This window comes from Pezoporus wallicus, unplaced genomic scaffold (assembly GCF_028554395.1).
Source record: "Pezoporus wallicus isolate ANWC-B61680 ecotype Strahan unplaced genomic scaffold, APGP_CSIRO_Pwel_v1 contig_360, whole genome shotgun sequence".
In the NCBI taxonomy this organism is placed as follows: domain Eukaryota; kingdom Metazoa; phylum Chordata; class Aves; order Psittaciformes; family Psittacidae; genus Pezoporus; species Pezoporus wallicus.
The window spans coordinates 3,415,051-3,441,388 of NW_026640059.1; the positions used below are offsets into that span (position 1 = coordinate 3,415,051).

The window sequence follows — 26,338 nt, forward strand, 5'->3', positions numbered from 1 at the left end:
TTTCTGGTCCTTCAGATAAGGCAGGACAAGGGGGAAGGAATGAGTGAAAGGAGCAGTTCTTATAGCTGTTATAATAGCTTTCTGTGCAGAGCAATGAGCACAATGTGATTTTTGGAGGGATTTATAAACAAGTTTTGAAGTCACACAGGGAATATGCTCTTACCCTCAAGGCACATATGCATACTCATTAACGTTAATGGAAGCTGCAAGCACTGAACAGAAAATAGACCATGCAGCAGTAAAAGACATGAAGATCTAGTTACCCACATGGGAATTGTGTTGTGCCCAAGACTTGGCAGTTGGTACTTTAGCTATGTTGTGCTAGTTTATCCTGTGTACTTAGTGTCTTTTTTTCTTTCTAATTTAACAAATTTTCTTTATATATTCCTCATCTCTCTTTTCACATTACGATGTTGCTCATTTGCTGAGAGATGCTGCACCTATGTAAAAAAGCACAAAATTAAATGTGCAGCCCCCCTGCAGTACAGATACCTCTCTGCTCTCAAGGTGGTGGAATCTGGGATGTTCTTGATAATGGAAAAGCCTTAATAATGTGAGTTCAGGGACTGTTGTGCTGATTTACCAGATTGACTGCAAATACATCCAGTCCAGGAGGAGGCTGCCTGCCCTAAACTAAGGCTAGTAAACCCTGCTAAACACTTGATTCCTGCTGAGTGTGTGGGCTTTTCTGCACTGTATACCTTGGTGTTCTAGGGCTCAGGAAAATTTATAAGCGTGGTTGCAACCACAGGCCCAGACTGTGCTTGTGAATTCACACCATTCTGCCCTGGAATTAGCAAACCACCTAGGAGGTCAAAACAGTGTTGGATATAACGCAGACATGCTGAGTGGGAGGCTTTCTCCAGGCTGTTGCCACCCTGAGGTCTGCTGACTGTACAGAGTCACTGTAATCTCTGGAAACACCTACAAGGCAAGGAAATGTGAGCCACTTACTCATGCAGTGAACTGGGATCTAGGACAGAGTATTAGCACAGGTTTCACATTGTATGAAAATCATGAGGATGCTTTTATAACCAACCCAGTACTTCAGCTGTGCTCCTGAGGTGCCTGAATCCATAATCTTTACCAGAATGACCACAATGAACAGTGAGTTTCTGAAGAAAGCTATCACGAGGGTGCTTTTTGTCCACTGCATGGTTAATTTGCAGCCTAAGTAGACAACCCCTTTGTAACTGGAAGGTTATAGTGTCAATAAATCCACCCATTATCATCAAGTCACTCTATGTTAAGCCTGGAATACTGTGAGAAAAAGACTGTAAGTCATCGTATTTGTGACTATTTCATTTTTTTATTTTATTTATACCTCAGGGAATCATAATGCTCAGCCTTCTCAGCATTTCCACCTGTGAGCTGAAATACTATGAAACACTAGGTTCTTGCATTATTTTGCATTACTGAATGGCTCGGAAATCAGGGCCAGGAGAGGAGGAGAGAGAAATCTGGGCAATTCACTTGCCTCATTTTGACAGCCCTTCAGACCCTGTTAAGTAAAAGAAATGCCCATGAAACTACAAAAATATCAGTTTTAGAATACTTGTACTACACTTCTATTTTCCATACTGTCTTTGTCATTGTCTGTTGAAGACATTGCGGACAAATGAGTAAGGCCTTGAGGGATCAGACTGAAATCCTAAAGTCTCTGTTTATTCTCAGAGTTAGTATGTGATAATAGAGATGTCTGGCAAAACTAATTGGGAATTAAAGATAAAAAAAAAAAAAACAAAACAGCTGCACTTTTAATTCTACAACGAATACATTGGATTTCCACCTCTTTATCTTACCTTATTTTTAACTCATGTCCTAATTCTGTTCTCACTTAAACAGCCAAATGAGCCAAATTCTCAAGGAGGGTAGCGCAACTGAGCTCTCCATGCATTTCCTGCCAAGAGGTTGATGCTGAGAGGGTGGGAGGGCAATCACCCTGCATTCACACTGGCTTTACTGGGAATGCACGGTGCTTAGCAGAATCATGTCCCAGGAGATTTAAGTCTAGCTCCAGGTGAGATGCTGTCATGGCTATCCTCTGTTTCATTGGTAATTTCTTTCTGATGACTGTTTGAATATAGTGGTCTTGGTTGGTGCACTGGTTTGCTGCTTTCATCTCTTCCACTTGGCTTAATGCTGGATGACATCAAGCAACATATGCCTGACATGCTGCAATTGTGTTTGGCACTTCACGCTTTCCAGTCCGTACGTGTTCAAACAGTGCTGTGTTGGGATAATGTGCACAGCAGTGACAGCTCAACAGAGCACAACTTCCTGCAACACTGTCAACTTGCCTGGAGGTCACAGTGTATCAGCCTGGGCTCTTCACAGATGCACAAGGAAAAAGAAAAAACAAGCACATGCAATTTTTTGTGCTAATTTTAGTGACCATAACTTTGAACTGCTGGCATGTCAAACAAGAAGTGCAACCCCCATAGTCCAGAGTGGTTTGCAGCTGGCTGCTGGTTCAGGGGGAGGCTTTGTGGTGGGAAGTAAAAAGCTGAAGCATGGTGTACTTGACATCATCAAGAGGCACAGCTTACTATCCATTTCCAGTGCAGTAGTATAATATTTGCCAGGGGTTCTATTATTTCTCCAAGATAAAAATGAATACTCTGCCTTCAAATTCACAACCAGCTTGTATGTAACAGTTGAATAACTCTAGCTTCTCTTATGCTTAGTAGTAAAAAAGAAAAGTGGTAGTGCAAGTACAGCCCTCTCTGAGTGTAGAGGGAACAGTATAACCTTTGGGTTGGTGGCACTTCCTGGGACGGAGAAGATTCCTGGCATTTTCCTCTCCATGCATGATTGCAAGGGGAGCTGTCTCCCCTTTCCTTTTGGTAGAATACCAATGGGTGGCTATAAATCTTGCCTTAGGATCAGTGTGGGGGTGCCAAAATGTCTCCTCAATTGGGAAAGTTTTAAGGGGGGGTGTGTTTCTGCTTATGACAATGGAGATCTCTTACTACTTGGACTTTGCTGAAAGAGACAGTAAGTAGCTGTTTGATTAAACAAACAAACACAACAAGCACAAAGAAAGCAAACCTACGAATGTGCACCAAGCACAAATTTGAAGTTATGCCACCACCGTGGATTAAAAATCTTGATAATGTGTCTAGCGTGTTTATTTTTTTTACGTCTGAGATTTTGCAAACAAAAGCATGGAAGCTCCAGGTATTCTGTGGTTCTGCATTATTTGTTATTTTCTGTTAAGGATGAGGTAATTTTTACAGCTGTTGTGGATAAGTATGTGTAGAGACTGTATGTCCTAAGGTCCACATCCTGCGAGTATGTGCTTGCATGTCAGTAAATGTTATGCCAAATGGAGACTTGTGTGGTATAAATGGAGAAACAGGGCTCTTCACAGCTCTGCCACTGGCTTGAATAGCCTTGAGTATTTCACCTGGTTCTTGGAGTCCCAGATTCCTCCTCTGTAAAATAGAGATAGTGACAAAGGCTTTGTTTCGTGACACAGTTTGCAGCCAACTTGTGATCAGAGTATTTCTGCTCACAGTGAAAACTTGGGCTGATGGGACACGTGTGAGCACTTTCGTGAGCAGTGCTGTAGAAAGAGGCTTTTGAGCAGAGAAGGGAATACGTGAAAGACTGTCCCTGCTTAATGTGAAATTCCACACATCTGGCAGTGTTTCATTTGTGAGCTCAGAGCAGTCACTGTGAAAATGAGAACTTCGAACATCTTATTAACATAGGAACTGGTCAATTTCCTTTTCTCAACCTCCTGTTGGTGTCACTGATGCTGCAGTACGCAAATAAGGGTGTCAGAATCTAGACTATGGTTACGGTCCAGCTCTATGAAATGCTGAATGCCATCGGTTTACAGCACAGACTGTCCCAGGAGGTGGTAGGTAACAACCACCCATCAGAGCTTAGTCTGTTCTGTGATGCCTTCTACCAGAGGCTATGCTTCAGTATTATGGATGAATTCCTGCAAAGAGCTTTGCTTCTGAGCAACAGCAGAATGAAGCAGGCTATAAACACTGGGTTATAGCAATAGCTTCTGGTTTCGTATGGTTGTGCAACTGCTCAAAGCATGAGTGCATCCATATGCCCTAGTGACAGTAGGAGTAGATGCTAGTTCGGTCATTATGGGAAACTTCAACAGCTGCAAGATGGGATAAAAAGGAACAGTTCTTGCAGTGAAAAGTTGCTTGGCAAAGGAATTGATAAGATATGTTAGCTGAGAAAGCTGACTGGGATAACATTTTCAGCAGTCACTGTCTTTTCAGTGGCAAAACCAGCACTGGCTGCTCCCTACACCCATGCCATTCCGTTCTGCACTTAGCTGAACCATTAAGGCTGGTTTAGGAGCTGTGCTGTAAGGTTGGATGGGTCCAAATTATAAGTAAATGGGAAGGAGAAGGGAAAAATGGAAGGGAAGGAGGGGGAAGGGGAGTGCTGTGTGTGTGCTCACTGCAAACACAGTGGGGGAGACACAGGGAGAAATAATAACAAAGTTCACGCATGTAAAGAGCTTTTGGAAGGAAATGGTGGTCTTGTCTCTTTCTCCACTCATACTCAGGTGGTTGATGCCTGCTTCTTCCATTAGGTATTCGCTAAAATCTTTTAGCCTGTGATACTGTTTTTGCTTTAATTGCCTTTCATTTACCTCAGCTTTCCAAACATTTTTGCTAGAGAGCTCCACATCTTGTCATTGCTCCATCTTCTGTCTTCTGCTTCCTAGTCTTCTTTTTCCCTTTTTTTTACAGGGTGCTAATTTTTGATCAGTTCTCTTTATTGTTCCCACTAGTTCTACCTGTAGAGTTGAACTGAACAGGTTCTGCAGTCATGGGTGAGGTAGAAACATCTTCTGGCAGCAATGTCTCTGTTCATTTCTGTGCCCTATCTTTGTCTTTTCGTTCTCCATCTCATCTCCCAGTTGACTCAATAAGGTTAAGCCTGGAATTTGAAACAGGAGAGGGCTCTCCTGAAGCTTTTCTGGACCTGCATACAGCACTTTCGAAGTGGTACTGTACACTGCAGCTGTGCCAGGTGAACTTATGGTGATTAGGCACAGCTGCAGGGCTCTTATAGATCAACACCATTACAGGCTCTACTAGTTTCACTAGACCACTCTGCAAACAAATGCAAGATGCAATAATAGATGCTAGGCGCACAGAAAAGCTCTGAGTGGGAGGCAGCTGATGATGCGTGGCTTGTCTGTAATTTTGTCAACATTTTATTTAGAGTTGAGTTACAGAGAGGAGTGACCCCTATAGAGATGGTAGTAAAATGATTAGCTGTGAGGCTCTCTTCTTAAAGCCAGTTGCACCGAGTGTTTTGGCAAAGCTCAGCCTCTGACCACAGAGCTGTTACATTTCCCAGCACTGCTGCCTGCGTGTGAGCTGCTATGACAATGCTCTGTCTACTTTAGCTATCATCATAATCACCCAAAAGCTCAGTGACAACTGTCAGGAGCTGCTTCTGCCAGGGTCACCTTCTGTCCTTACTGTAGAGGCAAGACTACCCCTTTAGATGAACTCTTGTTCATTGGGCTCATTTGCTTTCTTGATGCTCCTGCTGTGGTGACTCATTTGACCCCTTCCATCAAGCTTGTGCTTTGTTTTGAAATGTGAGCTCCATGGTGAAAGGACCATGGCAGCAAGAGGCTTTTTATACAACAGCTTCAAGGAAAAGGATTGCACAAAGCCCACAGAACTCCTGGGGGAGAGGATGTTAGTGAGATCTGTTGGTTCCTTGTCACTAGTGGGAGATGCTGAGGAAGTGCAGCAGCAGTTGTGGGGCTGCTGTGCTGGTGGGATACTTGGACACTACATTTCGTGTTGGAGTCACCAGGCGGTCAATATTCTGCACAATACCTCCTCAGTAGGTCTGCCGGCTTGATTTAATGGGCTGCAATTATTTTAGAAGCTTGCCAAACAAGTAGCTATTTATGTAGGCAAAGAATGGATTTGACCTACTTTTTGTAAGCAGATGATAGGCATTACTCTGGATCTGAAAAATGAAGAGTCTCATATCTTTGGACAAATTATTCAAGTCTTTGCATATAGTCATTCCTAGTGTTTTGGACAAGATATTCATGAACCAAAGCAACAATTAAATCAAGTGAGCAAACACAGACTATTTTTCTAGGCAAGTGAAGTAGGTGAGCTAAAGTTACGATTACATTAAGCATTTGTTCTTTGTGTAGCTTCATTTCCTTTGTTTCCATTTTCCCTGTAAATCATTTCAGACTCCACAGTCTGGGTGCAGATACTGGACTTAGAAATCACCCAGAGTCAGGAACTCTTGTAGAGATCAGCTTCATTCACTGTCTCTATGAGCACTGGGTCAGGAAGCCTCTGTACCATACCTTCTCCAGGAAGTTTATGAAAATCCAGTGCATGATTTCTCACATCATCTCCCTCAGCCACGATAGCTAGTAATCAGTTGTAGTGTTGTTCCTGCAAAGACAGGAATTGCATTCAGACTGGAGTATGCATTTGTGTATGTGAGTATTGCCAAAGGATACTACAGAGGTCGTCAGTGTCCTTTGGGCAGCAGATAATACATGAATAAGCAGCTCAGCCCTTAAAGACTCGTTGATATCACAGTGGTGTCCACTACATACCAAGCTCATATGATGTAGACGTCTAAGGTGTGTGTCAGTGGGACTTAGCTCTTCACACATGCCTAGAAGCATCTCTTTCTGAGCAGAAGAGAGATCATTTATTTCTGCAGGTCAACAAAAATGCTGCTGCACTTGCAATCATCATGTGGCACAGCCTGTAGAAACTGTAAGACAAAATGCAGAGCCTCACCATCTTCTGCATGATGTTTGGGTAGCCACGGAGAGGGGGCAGATAGCATAGGATGACTGCTATGGGAGAGCTGAGCTATAGTAGCTGTACCACAGGCAAGATGGGGGGTGTCGGGGGCTGATATTGTCCATTGTTCTCAGTGTGAAATGCAGTCATTTGGTGGGCAGCTGAAAGAATAGAGCAGGAACAGTTAATTTACAGTAAAACCTGGTAAAAAGCTGGTCAGGTTTCATCTCCAGGGTGATAAACAAGATGCCATAAATGTTGCTTTAAAACTGAAGAGTTTTACTCACGTTGCTGATCTGTGGCTGTTTTTCTGTACTCTGTTGTGTCCACGTTTAACTCTTCAGTGCTTCGATTCTCTATAGGTTCTCCACTAGAGCCACCAACAAACAAGCACATATGCTTTGCAAGTTAATTTCTCTACAATCATGATTCAGTAGTTCTATTTGCACACTCTTCTTGTAATTCATCTAATGATGCTTGCAGTTGATGAATTCCTGTGCCAATTGCCTATTTCTAGAATTCCTTCAGATTCGCTATAGTTACAGAAATTTTTATTGCTATTTCACTGGCTGCAAAATCTGTTGCATGTATGCAGACTGCAGGCCATCTGAAACAGAACAAACCAGTACTTCAGCAATATTGGTTGCATGTGTGGGCAGTGTGAGGATCCTTTACTCAGATTCCCACTTCCCCAGTCATCCTCCCACTTCTGCCTCCTCAGAGCCTGCCTCCACTGGATCTGCTGCAACTTACACCCATGTAATACCATAATGCCTGGCCCCTTGGGCATATTAGTTCAAAGATTTTTTTCAAAATGGATAGTCAGAAACCATTGAAACCTAAAAGAAGTTACTGTGAGGTTTTTTGTTTGCCTCCATTTGCACCCGGTTCATCAGTTTTCCAGTAAAAGGAGGATGATTCAAATTGATTTTTCTTTTGTTACTTATCCAAAATGTTGCTTTTTCTGCCTTTCCAGGGCTCTGCCAATTGCCAATTGACAATAACTTTTAGCTTCAGTGAATAGTACAGAAAGGCTTGATTGCAAATAATTTGTAATTATTTCTCAAACAGTCTTTTTCTTGCCTATTCAATTTTATCTGGAAAAATCAGGGACATCAATTACTCATTCTTCAAAAGAAGTAGGATGTGACATTCAAGCTACATGAAAGCATGAAGCTGGGCATTTGGAAGGACACTCGGTCACTTTGTAATTTTCTGGAAGCTTCTGGAGACCTTTTCACTGTGGGAGAGGATAATAAGCAGAGCTCAGTGTGTCAGGTGGATGCACAGAGAAGTGGAGGGCTGTGGAAGAGAAAACCTGGAAGTCAGTCTGCTCTGGAGTATGGAAGTTTGGGGAGGGACTCTCTCCAGCATGCTGATACTTCAGTGTTTGAAATGCCCTGGAATCTCTGGGTCTGCCCTCATCTTGCTAATGCAAGTAAAAGGACCTGCATCCCTTGCCATGCTGGAGAGAGGCTCTGGCAGCAGGGCAGTCAGTGCAGTAAGCTGGCTTTTGTGAGGCCCAGGCAGGTATGGCTTCCTTGACATATGCATCGTGTAAGGAGCCGTGGTGTTGTGCCTGGGAATTCGGTGTTGTGGCCTATATACACAGCTCTACACAGAACTGAACTGCAGGGCCTAATTCTACTCTCTGTTATGCTGGTGTTTAAATCTGGAATATCACTACTGAAACCACTAGGTTTCCACCACTTTGAATTAAATCAGAAATCAATCATTTTAAAAGCTGAAAGAAGTTGTAAGCCAAAATAAAGGGACCTGAATACTTTTGAAGTCTCCTTAATCATAGCCTTGAGACATTCAAGTAACACAGCAGTATTATTTTATGACACTGTCTTTTAGTCCTTTCATTTTCAGTATAGTTTTGTCCTCTTTAAATGTCTAAATAATTTCCAGTAAAAGCTGATAAATCCAGGAGGGGGGAGAAATATGTACTGCATGAAATCATTGTGCTGAAACCACCTATTGCTTGCAGAGCTGTTTGAATGAATCAGATGGCTCTTTTATACCTTCCACGTTCATTCCGTCTTTGCTTTTTTTTCCTACTAGCATCTTTCAGAAAAGGAAGAGGTAGCTTGCGTCTGTGAGGACAGTGCTATTTTGGAACCCACCTTTTTTCTGTGACAGAGATGTAACATCAGAGTTCTCTGATGTCACTTCAACATAGTAGTGATATTTCTGTAGTCATTTGCTAAGATGTATCTTTGTGTGTGTCTGTGAATTTTGTGGCTGTTCTCAGAGTAGGAACATTTGCCTTCAAAAAAATTCCTTAGGGGAGAAGCGATGCACGTTCAACATTGCATGTCTCCAAAAGATACATTTAAATTTGTTTTTTCTACTGTTGCTTTCCAGGGATGGGAGCCACTGTGTACAGATTGATAGAAACAAATAAATTAAAATAAAGTCTTGCATAAAATACATTAGAGCCTAAAATGACAAAAGGTAGATGGTGAAAAGTGGTATTAAGGGGTAAAATGACAGGTGAGGCCCTGTGGCCTGTGACAAAGATGAATTAAACTCAGGTCTCCTGAGTGATGATCTTTTGCGCCGTTCAGAGGACTGTGCCTTTTAAAATTCAGTTTCAGTAGGAATTTGCAAACTTCATCCGCAGAGATAATGAAATCCAACCCAGTATTAGCACTAGTGCACAAATGCACTTAAGATCATGTGTAACTTGGAACAAGCGGTTAATTTCATTAAAGCTAGTGGGATTACTCATAGTCTTGAATTTACACATACATATATAGGTTCTGTGCTACCCTACAGCTGGATTTTCTCTGTTGAATTATGTGATGTAAATCAGAATCTGTGCGTATCTGATTCAGTATCCAGCATGTTCAGGGTTTAATTAAAGAAATTCTATTTCCTTTCACTCCTGGAGGCTCTTTTTGATAGAGGTATCCCTCAAAATCCAGCAAGATTAATTCCTTCTGCATTTAAAGTAGAATTTCAAAAACTTTTAGGCCCCAAATCAGTTCACCATTTAGAGAGAAATGGTGTGCTATAGACTCTTGTAGAAATTGAAAGGGAGGAATTTTCCTGTTACATGTGCTTTTATTCTGTTTGTTACGGTGAACAGCACAAGAAATAGGCTTGGTCTCTGAGCTGCAAAAGCTGGTAAACACCCAGAGGACAATAGAAAATGATGAAATTAATTTTAGGATTTAGACATTTTCACTCATTCCTTATAGAGTGAGCAAATAATAAAAACCAATCTGATAACACATTTCCATATTTCAGTCTCTCCTCAAAGAGCAAGAAAATACTTCAAAAGCATAAGATGACCAGAAGCATTCTGTATTTCCAAAATTAACTACAAAAGGCGGATTATCTGGGCATGTCTGAAAGCTATGCATAACCTTTGCGCTACAAATATCTCATTTCAAAAATGTCATCTTCTGCTTATTCAGTAAGGCTTTCATAAGGCTATTTTAAGCACTGTGCTTCTTGCTTCTAGATGAGAACTGAAGTTATTGCAGCCTTCATGTTTTGTTTCACTTGCAGTTTATTAGAGCTAGGTAATTGCTTGGTAGTAAGATGCTATTAAACATGGAGAGTTCCTGCCCAAGCAGCGTAAACTCCATGAAGTTCAGTTGTGTTTGCAAGGATCATTATGCCTCCAGTTTATCAGCTGTAGTTGTTTGGGAGGTTCTTATGCAAAAAAGGAGCTACTAGCATAACACCCCAAGCTCTGGCAGCCCCTGCGAGTGCAGGCGCATATGTAGCAGTTGCTGAGCTGTCTTCCTCTGGTCACTCTGCTCAAGCTCCTCAGAGACCTGGCAGTCACTTGCATTTGTGTGTGTCTGTAATAGAAGCCCTCACAAAGCTTTGTGGTGCATTTTGACATGGCTGCTAAAGGGAACTTCCATCTGGCAGGGAGAGAAATAGTTCTCACTTTGATTTCTTCAATTTAGCTTTGGATGAGGCCCCATGTGCTCTGATGTAAGAGAGGCAGAGTCTTAGGGCAAGTTACCGGCGACAGTTGCACCAAGGACATAGTAATCCATGATGAAAAGTGCTTAATTACTCCATGTTTAGGGCAGACAGTACGGCAGTATGTGTATCACCAATATGTCAACATGGTTTGCTTTTCATAGAAGTTTATGTTCCCAGCAGGCACCAATTGCTTTTTCTGCCTTATAAATGTCAAGTACTTAAAGCAATCTTGCCTGTTCCTCTCTGGAGATTGCCAAATAATCTCCTTTCATTGGCTATGGGATCTTGCCAGAGCTTCTGCATTCATGAACATTTCTTCCTGCCAAATGTTGGTAACACAGGAACTGTACAAATACTCCCTGCTCCTTTCATTAGCTTTGCACAGCTCTGTCTGTTTGCAGGATTCCTGGGATTTTTTTTCTCTTTATTCAGGGCTGAAGCAGTAGCTCATGGTCCATATTCCATTATCAGGTGTGCCATAGAGTTCAGCCCTTGCTATGGAGCTGTGTTACAGAGTAGAAATCTGTGTTAAATAAACATGATCATATCTTCATAGCCTTCTTAAAGCCAATTCAGTTTACCTCCTCAATGCCCCAGTGCAGCTGAGTGCATGTCCCAGTAGGTGTTGAGCAATTCCTCTGTTCCCAGTCACCATAAAAAGATCCCTTTGTTATTTACCTTATCTATTTACCTGTGTATTTTCTCTAGGAAGTCTTATAGGACCAAATTTTCTTGCTCTGTGTAGCATATAAAGGTACCTCTATACCTTTTAAAGGTTTTTTAAATATTTAAAGCATTTACTTTTTAATTTTAGTCTCAATAGTCTGGTTTGTCAAGGGCGAAGAAAGATCTCAGTAATGTACCACCGCCTGGAAATAAATGCTTTAATAAAATAAACTTTGGCAGAGGAAAAAATGCTCTTAATAGAAAATGGAAAGTAAATCTTTCACCTTGTCATGTTTTACCTATGTATCACACAGCTAGACTGGGTCATTTGACCTTTTTGTTGATAATGTCACCAGATATTTTAGGCTAATGCTACATATCATGCAGTAGCAGATGAGAATGCTGTGTGTTTCACCGTGGTACTCAATTTCAACCCATGCAAAATACTGTACAAAACTAGATGACAGAATGTCAATCATTTTTCCATTACATTTCTCATTTCCTTTTCTGTATGTAGTAACTTGTGAATGCTGTGTATGCAAACCCCAAGGGCGGCATCCGTCCACCTAAGGATGGATCTAGATCATGTGGCAGAACCTCATTAGTTGGATAAAAACTGTGAAAATGGAAGGAGGGGAGAAGAATATATGACAAATTTTAGGTATTTGTTTGAAAACACAATGCTGTTAACCACTTCTACCTATTTTTAGATAAAAAATATCAGTTAACACTAGCCTTGACTGACCTCCAGCACAAGAGCATCTTTTGATTTACTTTGTCCGTCACTAACATCTCTCCGGATGTAAGAAGGGGGATATGGCTGTGAGACAGAGCATATTTTCAATATGACATATGTAGCACAGAGATGTAGAAGACAGTGTATGAAACAGGCTTCTGAGGATGGCTGAGGAGCAGGAAACATTTGTATCTCAGGTAACCATTAATGTGCACAGGGAACTGAAGACTGAGAAGCAACTGCGTACAAAATACACAATTTTGAAATGCAGCAGAGTCTGTAATCCTTTAACCAGTGTAGAGTCCAGGTCCTGAGAAACATGTTCAGAAATGATCAAGCAGTTTGTGACAGTCTCATTGTCTCTTCATTTTAATGACACCAAGAAGATTGGTTTTGCCAGGGTTGTAAATCAGATTAACAGAGGTGTGGAGAGAGGATTGAGATCAAGTTTATGTCAGGTAGAACATATATGAACATAATAAATGAATAACAGACTAAACAGAAAGAAAATAGTGATTTAGCTGGAAGCATGGCAAGAAAAGTCTGCTAGTATTTTGAAATACATCAGGAGTAATATTTTTTGCAAAGCCCAAATGATTCTGGTAGCCTACATCTCATTCCCAAAAGTCTATTCTAATACATTCAAGAAAATTAATTTGGGTTAATTAAAAGGACAAATTTAAAGTGCATTAGGATATATCCACATAGAGAAAAACTATCAAGCTACCAAACACTTTTATCTGTGGTAACTTTTGCATGTCCCTAGCCTGCTGCGAAGTGGAACACATTAATTGGAACCATTGTGAAAGCCTAATATCATTTTTTGAGGCTGGGTTTTGTTTCAAAATCTGACAAGATTTCTTTTTCGTTTTGCTTTGTTGTACCTTAGTTATATGTTAAGCTTAAACAAATGCTGTTGACAAAGAATGGTCTCATTACTTCATGTATGTGCATACATTCACAGCGCCTTATTCCTAAACAAAACTGGAATCCTGTTTAACATCTTCCTTTACTGCTATTCCTTGTAAGAAATGAAGAAAGGTTGTTTAGCAAATCAAAGCACAAGTATGACAAAGTGATAACACTAGGATTGAATCCTCCTCTGATACTGACCAAATCACATTAGTAAGATGCTGTAATGCAGGTATCTTGCAGCCCTCAGCCAGCGTCCTTGCAGACTGTCAAAAAGAGTGTCTTTCAGCTGGCAGAGCTGCTGGCTTTAGTAATATGTTTGAGCCTGTCTCTAAAAGAGAGGTTTTAACTCCATGAACACTGCCTGCTTGGTTTAACATTAGAAATCTGCTGCTGTTTTCTGATGGGTCAGCAGAAGGTGTCTGGAAATTTCTCTGAGCCCTGAGTTTGCAGTGACAGATCTGTAGCAGTGAGTTGCAAGGAGCAGCAATGTTTTGAAAGACAGGAAAGCTGACATTCTAGTTATGGATTATTTTTTTAAATTGGAAAACTTACCAATGAGGTATCAGGGGTTTCATCACAAGGACTATTTACCCTATAGGAATATAAATTATGTTTAGTGTCTGTGGTAAATTTTGTTTCTAAGTCTGTTGAGTCTGCTTAGGATAAAAACTGACTTCACCTGAACATTTAATGAGGCATTTTCCATTAGGGCATAATTTCTAAGAAACCTTTGACCTCTCATTTCAAATGAATATCATCACAGTGTTTTGATTTATAATTTCAAAGACAAAATGGTCTGTTGTTTCTGGAAGTAACCTGCTTGGGAAGGATCTGAATCTGTGAGATACTATGTTCCCCTTTGACTTCACTGAAGTCTCATTATTTTGTAGGATAGTGTCCAGATAAATGAGTAGAATTACCCCAGCAGCAAATTCTGCAATATTTGTATGTGTGTTCCTTCTCAGCCAGTGCTGAGAGAATTGTGCTTTATGCTAGAAGTTACTATAAATAAAAAAGTCTTGATTCATCACTGTGACTCCAGCATGAATGTCCAGGATCTTAGCTGTTCCCTTGCAGCCATAAGGAGTTCATTTAAATACTTAGTTTTATGTCTTTGGCAACTCTATGGGACTTCAAAATCCCACAGTGATATTTGAAAAGCCTAATATTTAAACATGGAAAGTCCCTTGTTCAAAGAGTTTGGAAGAGAACAGATGTCTCTGAAGAAGGGAAATGCTCACTAGCTACTTACTACTGGAGCATCAGAGCACTCTGGAGGAAGATGAGGAGTGTTTTGAATAGGGTGTTATTTTTATAGTGTTCTGTTGATATCATACCAGAGGAAACCGGCAACAGGCTGGTCCCATGAATCTGCTGTAGAATTATGACACTGTAATAAAGATCCTGTGGTTGACAAAGCGTGTTACATACTTCTGAAAAATTTGTATTGTGCTCTGTTTTCAGTGTCAGCCAAACCAAGACCTCACAGTGATGAATACACAAAGAAGATTCCACCTCCTAAGCCGAAACGAAATCCAAATACTCAGTTAAGCACATCTTTTGATGAAACGTATATCAAAAAGCATGGCCCTATGAAGACACTTACTAGGGATGCCTCTTTGTCGCAGGTCAGCAGTCCTGCCCCAGACACTGAGGAAGAAGAGCCTGTTTATATTGAAATGGTTGGGAATATTCTCAGAGACTTCAAAAAAGACGAGGATGACCAAAGTGAAGCAGTCTATGAGGAGATGAAATACCCTATATTTGATGATGTAGGCCAAGACTCAAAATGTCAATGTGAATATGATCATCACACTTGTTCTTCTCAGTGTGCTACTCCCACAGTGCCTGACCTAGATTTCACCAAGTCTTCAGTGCCATCCACTCCCAAGGGCTTGCTTTGTGATATACCCCCACCATTTCCAAATCTGCTTTCTCACAGACCTCCACTGCTGGTGTTCCCACCAGCACCAGTGCAGTGTTCCCCAAATTCTGACGAGTCTCCTCTAACTCCACTAGAGGTCACAAAACTTCCTGTTTTAGAAAATGTGTCTTACATCAAACAACAAGCTGGAGCTTCTCCATCTTCACTGCCATCTCATACACCGGGCCATCAAAAACTGGAGAAAGACCAGACAGTATCTCATGGAACTAGCACCCCTGGGCACACCTCCTCACCTCCTCATCCTTCTACCTTATACAGAACACAGTCACCACATGGTTATCCTAAAAGTCACTCTGCCTCACCTTCTCCTGTCAGTATGGGTAGATCTCTTACCCCCTTAAGCCTCAAAAGACCTCCACCTTATGACTCTGTACATTCAGGAAGTCTCTCAAGAAGCTCTCCATCAGTGCCTCATTCTACAGCCAGAAACACATTGCAAGAAGGAGGAAAGATGGTAAATGCCTCGGTCAGTACCTACGGGTCATCATCTCAGAGTGGTTCCCGTTCTCGGACACCCACCAGTCCTCTGGAGGAACTAACTAGCCTCTTTACCTCAGGACGGAGTCTCCTGAGGAAATCCTCCAGTGGCAGAAGATCTAAGGAACCTGCAGAAAGTAAGTTCTTGATGTAATTTTTCCTTTTTCTTCCTTGTATAATACCTTTCACTATATTTTACTAAATCAAACTCTTGCAAAAATGAAATACCTTGGAAGTCTGAATTCCTTGTATAAATTTCTTGTAACAGGAAGAAAAGTGATTATTGATAAAATTGTTTTAGTTTTATATCATTATATTTTTAAGATTTTTGAGTGTGCATACTGCACTACAGAAGTATAATTCATGGCTTCGTCTTACACAAAGAGTTAGTTTTCATTACCTTTTCCACGGTTTTAAGGGTCCTGTGTGAGTTGGGATCTTCCAACCATGTCACAGGTCCTTCCTTTCCAGATGGATGCTAAGACACAGTAATTGTCCAAGCAGCTTATAGCAAAATAACCAAACAGGAGCTGTTTTCTGGCAAAAATCCATTGATTGCCCTTAACTTGGCCAGTGATCACAGTGTGTATGATGGCAACTAGAGGTACCAGCTTAAACCATTTCTCTCTTTCCCACTGCCTCCTTCCATACTATGTCACAGAGTATTGCTTTCAGCTGTGACAGAGTAACTCCTTGGGAGGGCCATATTCTGAATTGATCTGAAAAGCAACATGACCTATAACACATTACATACACTCGGAGAAAAGCACGGCAGGAAGTTGTGCAGGAAATCCGTAAGCCAATATTGACTTTTCATATGCTGTCTCATAAAACCATTGTCCCACATGCATTCAGGTTTACACAACGTGCACCTATTTCTGAGCTAGTGAACTGTGGAAATCCCTAATGAAATCGGCAGGAGTCACAGGTGTGAGTGAAAGCAGAACCTGGCACCAGTATTTCTGTTGCAAAAACCTTCCCATTCGGTGGTGCCAAAGACAAGTCTTGCAGTGGAAGCCAGCTGTAACATCTTTTGTCAGAGCACAAAGTGGGCTCAGGACACTTTGTCTCTTACTTCAGTAAAGTAGTTTATGACTTTGAATTCTTGACACCTGCTTAGTGGAAAAGCTCTCTTTGGAGAACAGCTGAACTTACATTAGTGTAAGTGCTATATTATACCTATTTGGCAGCTGTAACATATTAAATATGAGGTGATAAACTACTGGTTTATACCTGATAAAGGAAGGAGTTCTGGCTTCCAGGCTACTGTATTGCTACAGCATGGAAGTGAATTCTGCACTGCCTTTCTGGTTGTGTTTGTTTTGCTCTATTACATTGCTCATTGCAGTGTGGTCACATCACTTTGGGGCACACTTGTGGGGGCTTTTACAATAATACATATGCAATAATGCCAGATTTGTGTGCTGGATGGGATCAAGTTTATACCTAAAAGGCAAGATGATTCTTATAATTGGGAACAGTTATGAGGGATATATTGTGACATTTATAAATAATTGCAGTGAAGTGGTAGGGGGAGATTTCAGCAAAGTGCAAACATATTGAACATTATTAAACATACTTCTTATAAGTGAGCAGAGCTCTCTTGTAAACCCCATGTTACACCAGATCTACCTGGTGAGCTTCATAAATGGGACTGTTTTATGCTCACCAGTGTAGGCAGAAGTACTAAGTTTGGAATTTACAGAAATTCCTGAAGCGAATGTGGCAAATCCTGGGAAATTTCATCAAATTCGCAGCTGTCTCATACCTACCTCCGGAAAGATATTCTCTCTATTCCACTTGACTAAAATTGAATGCAGACCTTCCAATGGACTTTTCACTGATAAATTTAAAATAAATCTTGCCCTGCAGATCTGTACCAAGAACAGCTTTCTGCTTGGCCTCTCGAGGAGCATTCTGCTGGCTCCTTAGGAGTTAGAAATGTGCTCCTCATGGGTCACAAATGATAAAATAAGAGATATGAAATAGAAACTGCGTTCATTTACTTTAAGGACAAAACATTCACGTTATAAATAGACACCAGTGGTGAAAAGACTCTGGAGTGCAGCTGTGTTGTGTAAATGAACAGACTGCCCATCTAATCCGATTGTAATTTGTCTGGTATTTACAGTATGACTTAATCCTGTGGGATTACTGCACAGAGCAAGGACCAGGTTTGTGTTCAGATATTACAGGGGAAGAAGACACTCTAAGATTACAGAAAACATAGGTCCAGCTTTTTATGTCTTGCAATTCTACGTTAAAATGATCCACCATAAAGCATCTGAATTGTGGGATTTGAATGTAGAATCTGACCAGACTGTCAGATTTACATGCTCTGATAATACACAGTGGTAGATAGTGTAGACCAGACATAATCGTACAATCTGTTAAAGAAATCTTCCTCCTGCAAATCGTGCAGGAAGCCTAAGGCACTCAAACAGTTCTTGATTATTTTTTTTTAAGCTATGGGAGAGCAAATGTTTAGCATAGGAGCAACTGGGACTGCCATGGTTTTATAGTTGTCACTTCAGGGTAATTTGCTCTCAGCATACAGAAAGATTTCCAGAATCTAGAGGATAATAACCATAAAAGAGAAAAGAAGTTATATGACTCCTACAAAATCATGCTCGGAAATTAAGAATATTGGCTTCTAGAATATAAAATCATTCTGAACACATCTCAAGCAACTTTCTCATTGAATCCTCCAAGCTGCAGCCCTCTGTGACTTGTCTGAAGCTCTCACTGCCATATGCTAGTAAAAAAAAAAATAGCACAATACTGCATTTTATATTCAGCTGAGTGTATTTAGAAAACATTGCAGCAGTTACAGAAAAATTTCTCTCTTGTCTTTATTGTTATTACTGCAACAGACTTTGTGAAAATTTGGCATCTGAGTCCATACTCAGAATGTATTTGCTGTCTTCTAATTTGTGGCATATTTGAATAGGTTTCTTTTTGAGTAGGGGGACTGCACAAACCTGATTTCCAGTCAACAAGCAAAGCCATACTTTGTAGCCCGCCTTTATTATTTTCTTAATTCTTGTGCCTTTTTTTTTAAAAAAAAGCAAAAAAACCTCCTCCATTTTATTCCTATAGAGTTCACTGGAATTGCATGAGTGGGAAATTAGGATATATCAGTGATACTAAGGAGACTGTCACCTCAGGGCCACGTTTTCTGAGGATATGAGTTCTGTTGAAGCCCCAGACATGTTGCTGAATGCACTCAGCATCCAGTGGCTGCAGCTGTGATGTGCATATCTGGATTTTATAAACATCTCACTTACTGTGCTGGATTCTTCTAAAAATCCTCTTGTGTGCTGTTAGCATCTTAAATATGGATTATAGCACAATTATGAAGGTGGGGAGAAAAGAACAAAGAAAACTAAATTGTAAGGCCAAGCCGGAAATTAAAATAATGGTGGAAAATGAGCACAAAGAAACAGAGAAAGATGGGGAAACTTAAGGAAAACTGAAAAAAGATGTAGAGCATGAAAAATGTGAAAGAACAGAAAAGATAGATGTTATTAATTGTCATTGCCTGTTCTTTAACACTTCCTGCTTTTGTGTGGGATAACATGGTAGTGTGCCCTAACAGTTGGCAGGCTCCTGTGAAATGCAACATCAGTCTTCAGAGGGCAGAGGAAAACTGTGTAAAGGTACCAACACAATCTGGTGTCCTTGGGCTGCTGCAGTGTGTCCTTTTCTTATACAGTTGAAAGGTGTTTAAGGATGGCCACTCAATCCAGCTGTGCTGAATGACACATTCCCTTTGCTTTTAGCATATGCACTGAGTGTCTGTGTGTCGTGGTTTAAACCCAGTCAGGTAACTTGTTCACTCACTCCCAGTGAGTGGTGCCGAGCTGACAACAATCAAGGTCCGTGTCCGTCTCCCCCCCCCCCCCCCCTGCACGGGGGCTCTCCCCTTCCCCGCTCCCGGAGGAACGGGGAGGAGGATCGAGAGAGTGCAACTCCTACGGGTTGAGACAAGAACAGTCCAGCAACAAATCACCACCGCTACTATCAGCTAAAACAATGATAAGGGAAAATAACAAGGGAAGAGAATACGATACCACGGCCAAGAAAACGAGTTCCACCCGGAAGCTCCTGTCCTTCCGGGTAACTCCCAGTTACCCCCCACCCCGGCCATGACGTGCTGTGGTATGGAATACCTCCCCGGCTAGCCCGGGTCAGGCGCCCCGTCTCTGCTTCCTCACAGCTTCCCCTCCTCCCTGGCAGAGCATGAGCCTCACAGAGTCCTTGGTCAGGGTAAACATCACTTAGCAACAACCGACAACATCGGCTTCACCAACACTGTTCTCAAACTAGAAGTCAAAACACAGCACTGCACCAGTTAACACAAAGGAAAAAACATGACTGCTACTGCTGAACCCAGGACACTGTGTTACCCATATCCTCCAGTAAAGAGGGAATTATGGAGGGAGAAAGAGAGGAAATGGTCTTCAGATTTTCTGGAGCTGTATTTGTTCCCTGTCTTTTCTGCACCATAGAAACGTGTTGTACTCTGTGAAAATATAGAACTGTAGTCATGTGCCAGTGGGCATACCCACATCCTAAAAAGCAAAACAGAAGCTGCTGGTGTGCATCTGAACCGCACTCACTTGAAGGCAGTACATTTTTAATGAGTGAAATGGTCCTGCAAACACTTGCCAGGACCAGCCCTTTCTGTTTGTGTGTTGGTTATTTCCATTTGTTAAGGCTTCAGTTTCTCTATAATTTCCTGGGAATTTCATGCCTGTTCTGAGCGACTACTGCGAATAGGAATCCTAATGAACTCCACATATAGTAGTTGCCCGTGCTGTGTGCTCTAGCTCTGTGCATGAGGTGTGAGATCAGGACACACCATGCACAGCAGCTCATTGCTCTTTTCCTTGGCTGCTCTGCAGGGCTTCATAGGTGCTTTGGCTTTTGCCAAAGAGAGTTTCACTCTTCCCCTTCTAGTCACATGTAGGGAGGAAATTTGTGAACGTGCTACTGTGAAAATTCACTTAAAGTGATTGGAAATTGGGATAATTATTAACATTTCCTGTTCCTGCCTGGTACCCACTGCATGAGGAATTTAAAATATGTTATTATAAGCTGTCATGTAGTGTTGGGAGGAGTGCATAAGTGGCTCGACTTGTTAAAAAGGAGCTCTTGCTGATTTCAGGCAGCTGAGACCCTCCCATGAAGAAATTGTGGAGTTAAGAATGGAATTTCTTAACTTTATTTGTAATTCTGTTGCTTTCCAGGGAGCTAGAAAGCAGCTTTTCATACCCTGTTAGATAGGACTGTATGTTGGAAAAGAGAGTTTGAGAAACAAGTCAAATGCAAGTTCACCCCACATAGGTCTGTTCAGTTGTTTAACCTCCACCTCTGTGCATTAAATGCAGAATGAGGGACACAGGGCAGGATTTCAGCTTATGTATTTCTCATGGAGCTAGAATGAAACATGCTGGCCGAAGGAAGGTGGGCTTGGTATGCCATTGAACTGTGCATACCTCCTCATTTGGATACCTGCTCAGGCTTTGGTATTCTGAAGAGAAAGGGCTTCTTGGCAAGACTACGCCAGCCATAAAAAGTATTGTGGCTACTGTCTACATACCATTGCTCAACTACTGCGTATCTGAGAGTCAGTATCAGAGACTGAAATTTGAAAGCCTAAGTAATTTCTAACATCTAGGTTAGTATATTTTCTGTATTTTTATATGAAGCAATGCCAGCTTCTACTTTTCCACACCTTTTCTGCGTTGTAGCAATTGTGTGCAGTATCGCTGCTATGTTCAGTCTAATGAGACAGTTACAGTGTTACAGAAACAATACTCCATTACTGAAGTTACTCCTGAACCTTTGAGCCAGAGGTATATTGGCTTCTCTGCCACAGGTGAAGCAGCTGTTTCACTAGAAGTTAGCTTTTCTAGTCTGATGACTCATGATATGTATGAGATTAGACAAGGCGATCACAGCAGTCACATCTTGTTTGACAGACCTAAAAGTAGATCTGAAAGAAAAGACTTAGAGGAGGGAGCAGGGGGAAGTGCCAGAGGAAAAGGCATAGAATCATGGAATCATAGAGGGTAAGAGAACACCAGCTTTGAAAATAATTACACTTGTTCATTACTGGAAGGATATGGTCTTACCACAGTTAATTGCATTTTGTTAAAGCCTGAAGACTCTGCCCTTGCCTGTCAATTGCTATCCATAAAGATAGAAGCAAGCTGAGGAGTTGCAGCATCAGAAGCGCTTTCTTCAAGTGTTCCCTTGTGAGTGCATATTCAGGGCAAGAGCTGTGTACACCTGCATGCACAAAGGTCATGAGCTGTCTGGTCTGCTGGTGTCAGTTAGGGCTCTCAAACTCTGCCCTTCACTAAGGGATGTGGCTGTTGGGGTGAGTGTGTGATGTTGAGAGACAGAACTGAAAATGACTGAAGTGTAAACATGGGGATGACCAGATGTGGTCAGCATCCTTAAGGAACCAAGCTTTTGGGGGAAAACAAGATTCATTTTGCAGTTGAGTGATCTTGAGAGCTGTTTCAGCCATACCTGTTGTCCTTCACCAGTAATCCTTAGATCCCCTGGTGAAAAGAGGTGGGCACTGGACTAAATATTTTGATCCAGAGCAGCTAGTCTGGCCAGATGGAGCCTCTTTCTTAAGATGACATGTGCTCCACAGTTAACTATCACAGCAAATAACTGGAAAGAAAAGTCATAACGTGGCAGTAAGGTCATACAGCTAAGCACGCGAAAGGCAGGAAACCAACATTTCACCTCCAAGTGGGAAGGGATGAGCTGAGAAGCAAAGATACAAAGAAGAAATGTGTGAAAGCACGCACAGCATCTCAGTGGCAGCTTGCACATCCCTGAGTGCTAATCCCCTGCTGTAGCTAAGCCATTGCTGCCCCATTTTGCATTGCGTGCCAGTAATAGTTCTTTCTCAGCACCAGAAATAATGCCAGGTTTGAGAACTTGTTTCAAATGGGTAAATCAGTAGGTACCTGTTCCTTATTGAAACACACACGATGTCGTTTGTTGTCTTGCTGCTTTCACACAAAAGCAAATATGTCTATTTTAAGGGCATTTAGTTGTTCAAGTTACTAATGGGTGGGATGTCCCCTCCATTTTTAAGATGAAGAAATGTCTTTGTTACATTTCTATTAAAATAGAAAACACGTGTATTGAGATGATTTGCAGTGGTTTTGCTAATTGGTACCATGACATTGTCTCCTCTTCTAATTTGGCAATTTAAGCTCATCAGAAAATCAGGTCCTCCTGGGACTGTGACTGTATACAGAAGCATTGAAGAAGACATAATTTCATAAATAATTGCTCAGGTTTTTCTGGAAACAGCTGCTGTTTCAGATTGATGTATATGGATTTATTTATTCCTTCTGTTTATATTACTTGACTGCTTGATAGAATTTCTGGTTAGTAATTTAATAAATATTTCTTTTTTTAAAGAAGAAACAAACATAATGGGTAAAAAAGAGAAATTAATAGAAAAAAAGTATTTGCTTTTTGTTAGATTTCAAGTATAAGACTGTTTCAGGTAAAGGATTGAAAAAAACGTTTTTCTCTTTAGGTTTAATGTACAGGAAGATGTGAGTTGTCTGAAAGTTGTTAAAACTAATAGGAAAAAAATGCCTTAGATTGATTTACCTATTTCAGTGTGTTGTGAATATGTAACACGTGCTGCACTTAAGGACGTGGATAATGATAATAGGTTCTAAGTGGCATTGATTTTTTTTTTCTCCCCCCAAAAGAGCTTTCTAAGCCAGAGAAATATCTTGACCTTTAGGCCAAATCCTCAGTACTTATAAATCACTGCTTTTTATTTGAAATCAGGAGAGCTACTCCAGTTTACACCATCTGTGTCTCTGGCTTCAAGAAAATAAATGTGTCCTTTGTGGCTAAAACAGCTTGTATTCAAAATGGTGTAGTCATACAGCAGGGTGGTAAATCAGAGACTTTATTGTCTTTTTGTTTCAAACGGGACCACACAATCTATGACCAATTTATGGGTGCTCAGTAATAATGGCAAGAAATGCTTAATGTGGTGACGTTTTCCATAAGCATATATTACCTTCCATGAAACTGGTAAATACAATGTCTAACAATTTCTCACTGTTTTTTAGGGAAGGTGATATCAGTGTAGGGCATCAGAGTCCTCCTTTCGTGAAAGAACTAAGGAAAAAAAAAAGATAGAGGAAAGGAATCAAACTACTTTGACTTAAAGGAATGGTGCAGTTTTATTTATGTAGCCTCTATTCAGGAAGCTGGTGCATTATTTTCATTATTTCAATAATGATTTCATAATTTTCATTATTTGGAAATTATATAGGGCCTCTTCCTTGAAGAAATGTGAGGCATCATCTTTGGTTTGTAGGACTTTTGTAGAGTATCTTTCTGAAATTGGAGAATCAGCAGTTTTAAGCAGGAATTGCATTTCAGATATGAAAGATACCCATGCATGTTAGCTTTATGAAAGGAAGTTCAGATCAAACCCGTGGCTGGGGTGCATCTTTTAGTGGGTCCCATTGGCTAGCTGCCTGAAGCAATGACTTTCAGTGTGGGACCAGGTCGTTCTCCTGCCTTTGGCTTTGGCAGTACAGGGCTCCTTTTTCAAGGCAGCCGTTAGATCTTTCTGAACTTGTTTTGATAACCAAGCACTGGACCCTGAATTGCGTTTTTTCAAAGTTAAGAATTCAGATTTCCTTTGCATTAGGATTCAAATGCATTTTTGTTAAATCCTAAAAGTAAAACTAGAGACCATTAGTGGCAATGCCTACATGTATTGTTTGTTTTTAAGGAGCACGATGTTCATAAAGCACTTTGAACCAGATTTGATATGTTCCACAGGTAGGAATATACTTAAGTCTATTTGCTTAAACTAAATCACAGGGAAGGAGGTCACAGTGTTGCTTAGGAAGAGTAACCAAAGTCCCTGAGGCCGCACCACCACAACCAAGACAAGGACTGTGCACTTTAGGAAGGTAAAATACTGTGCATGTTTCAAAGACAGCAGAACATAACAGTTTGCCCAAAATTTATGATGAGTGAAAAAGGTTTTGCAAACAAAAAATCTATTTTTTTCCCCAGAAACTGGAATATCTACATCACAGCCAGAGGAGCTGCTCAAGTCTTTTGCATGCCAGCTTATGATCTGAAACCTGGTTTTATGATCTTTTGAGTTGCTGTCATTGCATCTTTACAGAAGATGGAGTTTAATTAAATACCTTATCTGTACTTACAGTGACACAGCTCTAGCTGTAGAAGCTGTGTGATTTTAAGAGAAGATGGTGGCAATATTGCGGGAAATAAAGGAAAGAACAAGGTTTTTTCCTTCAGTTCTAAAATCCTGCAATATTTCAAACTTCTATTTCTCCTCTTAATATTTCTTAAAATGCCTTTACCTTGCTGATCTGTGTAAAAATGACTGACAATTTCTTGGGCTGAGTGGTTTATATATCCATTTTTAAGAAATATATGGTTTTTGGCATGTCTGACTTGATTCCTTGCAGAGTGAACTCAATTCTTAAACCCTGTTGTTAAAGGCCCAATCCAAAGGTCCTTGAAGTATAAGATAAGATATAGTTCAGAGGATTGAATTATAAATGATGGCAAGAGGGGTCTTCTTGTCTTAGGTTGCTGTTCCTTGCAAAACAACTCTGCAAACCAAGGCACTTAGGTATCCAGAATGTCGCTGTGAATAATATGAAGACTAAGAAAAAGTAATGGATGGATGTATAATATACTACACACTTTTGTCATTGTGTTATCTAACCTATCCGTTATACACTGACAACAAGTTTTGGATTCTTAACTCAGAAAAGGTAGATATGCTAGTCCTTAAGTTTTCTCTGGACCTTTCAGAAGTCTATCAGTAACAAGAGAAATCAAAGAAATAGCTGTATTTGTGTTATATATATAATATTGTTTCAAATATTGAACCATCAAATTGTAGGGGTGTACAAACATCCAGGTATAGGTAAGGTGAGAAGTACAGAAACATTGAAGAAATAATTGTCAGGATAATAATGCCTATTAAAAAATCAGGTTCATTTACATTCAATTTGAGGGGAAGGTTCAGGTTACTTTTACTCCTCTGAGCAGAATTATCCGTCCCTAATAATTTTTTTTTTGTTAAAACAGTAACATGCAATTAGTACTTTATCTGGCATTTAAGAATGAGTAAGGGGAACTATTGTTCTTCTAACTACTCATCTGAAAAAGAGAAGCTGCGTGTTTAATTTTGCTGGAGATGGAAATTACAGTATTTTTGTGTGTGACTTCAATTCATAACTCAAAAAGTGCCCTCTTCCAGGAAATATATAGCTATTTTACTGCTTGGGCAGTGTTTGAGTAATATATGTTCAATTTATATGTGCTGTAATGCATACAGAGACACTTGTGGCAGCCATGCTAGCTGCTCTGCATGCTTGTGAAAGCAGACTGATGTCTTACAGGCACGGGCCTCGGTCAGAGCTGTATGAGGCCATCTGCAATTCTGCTTATTTCCTCTGGATCTGAAGTCTGTGCTGTCATGGCTTAACAGTTGCTTAGCTAGCACAAGGAAAACCAGTTCACAAAATGAAACCTGTAATAAGAGAGTAGGGAAGGCCTAAAATGATTGACTCTGTTAAAAGGCATAGGAAGACAGTATGACAAACAGGTTTCATTCTGTAATCGGGAGAAACCTTTAGCATTAACTTGTCCCAGCTTGGCACAGAGTCTGCATAGAAAGGTCTGTAGGCTTGTGCCTCACTTTGTAACACTGAGAACAAAATTGAGGTAGGGCCAATGTTAAGACAATTTCAGGATTCCCTTTTACTGGTAAGGTATTGTGACAGAAGGACA

At 40.7% G+C, this 26,338-nt stretch overlaps 1 protein-coding gene across 3 annotated transcripts in view; it reads left to right on the forward strand.

The window, feature by feature from the left end:
- The window catches only part of NYAP2 (neuronal tyrosine-phosphorylated phosphoinositide-3-kinase adaptor 2), a 140,615-nt gene that overhangs the window by 71,072 nt on the left and 43,205 nt on the right, over positions 1–26,338 (forward strand). For all 3 annotated transcript variants that reach the window (XM_057417145.1, XM_057417146.1, XM_057417147.1), the window contains one exon: positions 14,527–15,621. In XM_057417145.1, the coding sequence (XP_057273128.1) occupies positions 14,527–15,621 (1,095 nt within the window). The remainder of the gene's footprint in view (positions 1–14,526; positions 15,622–26,338) is intronic.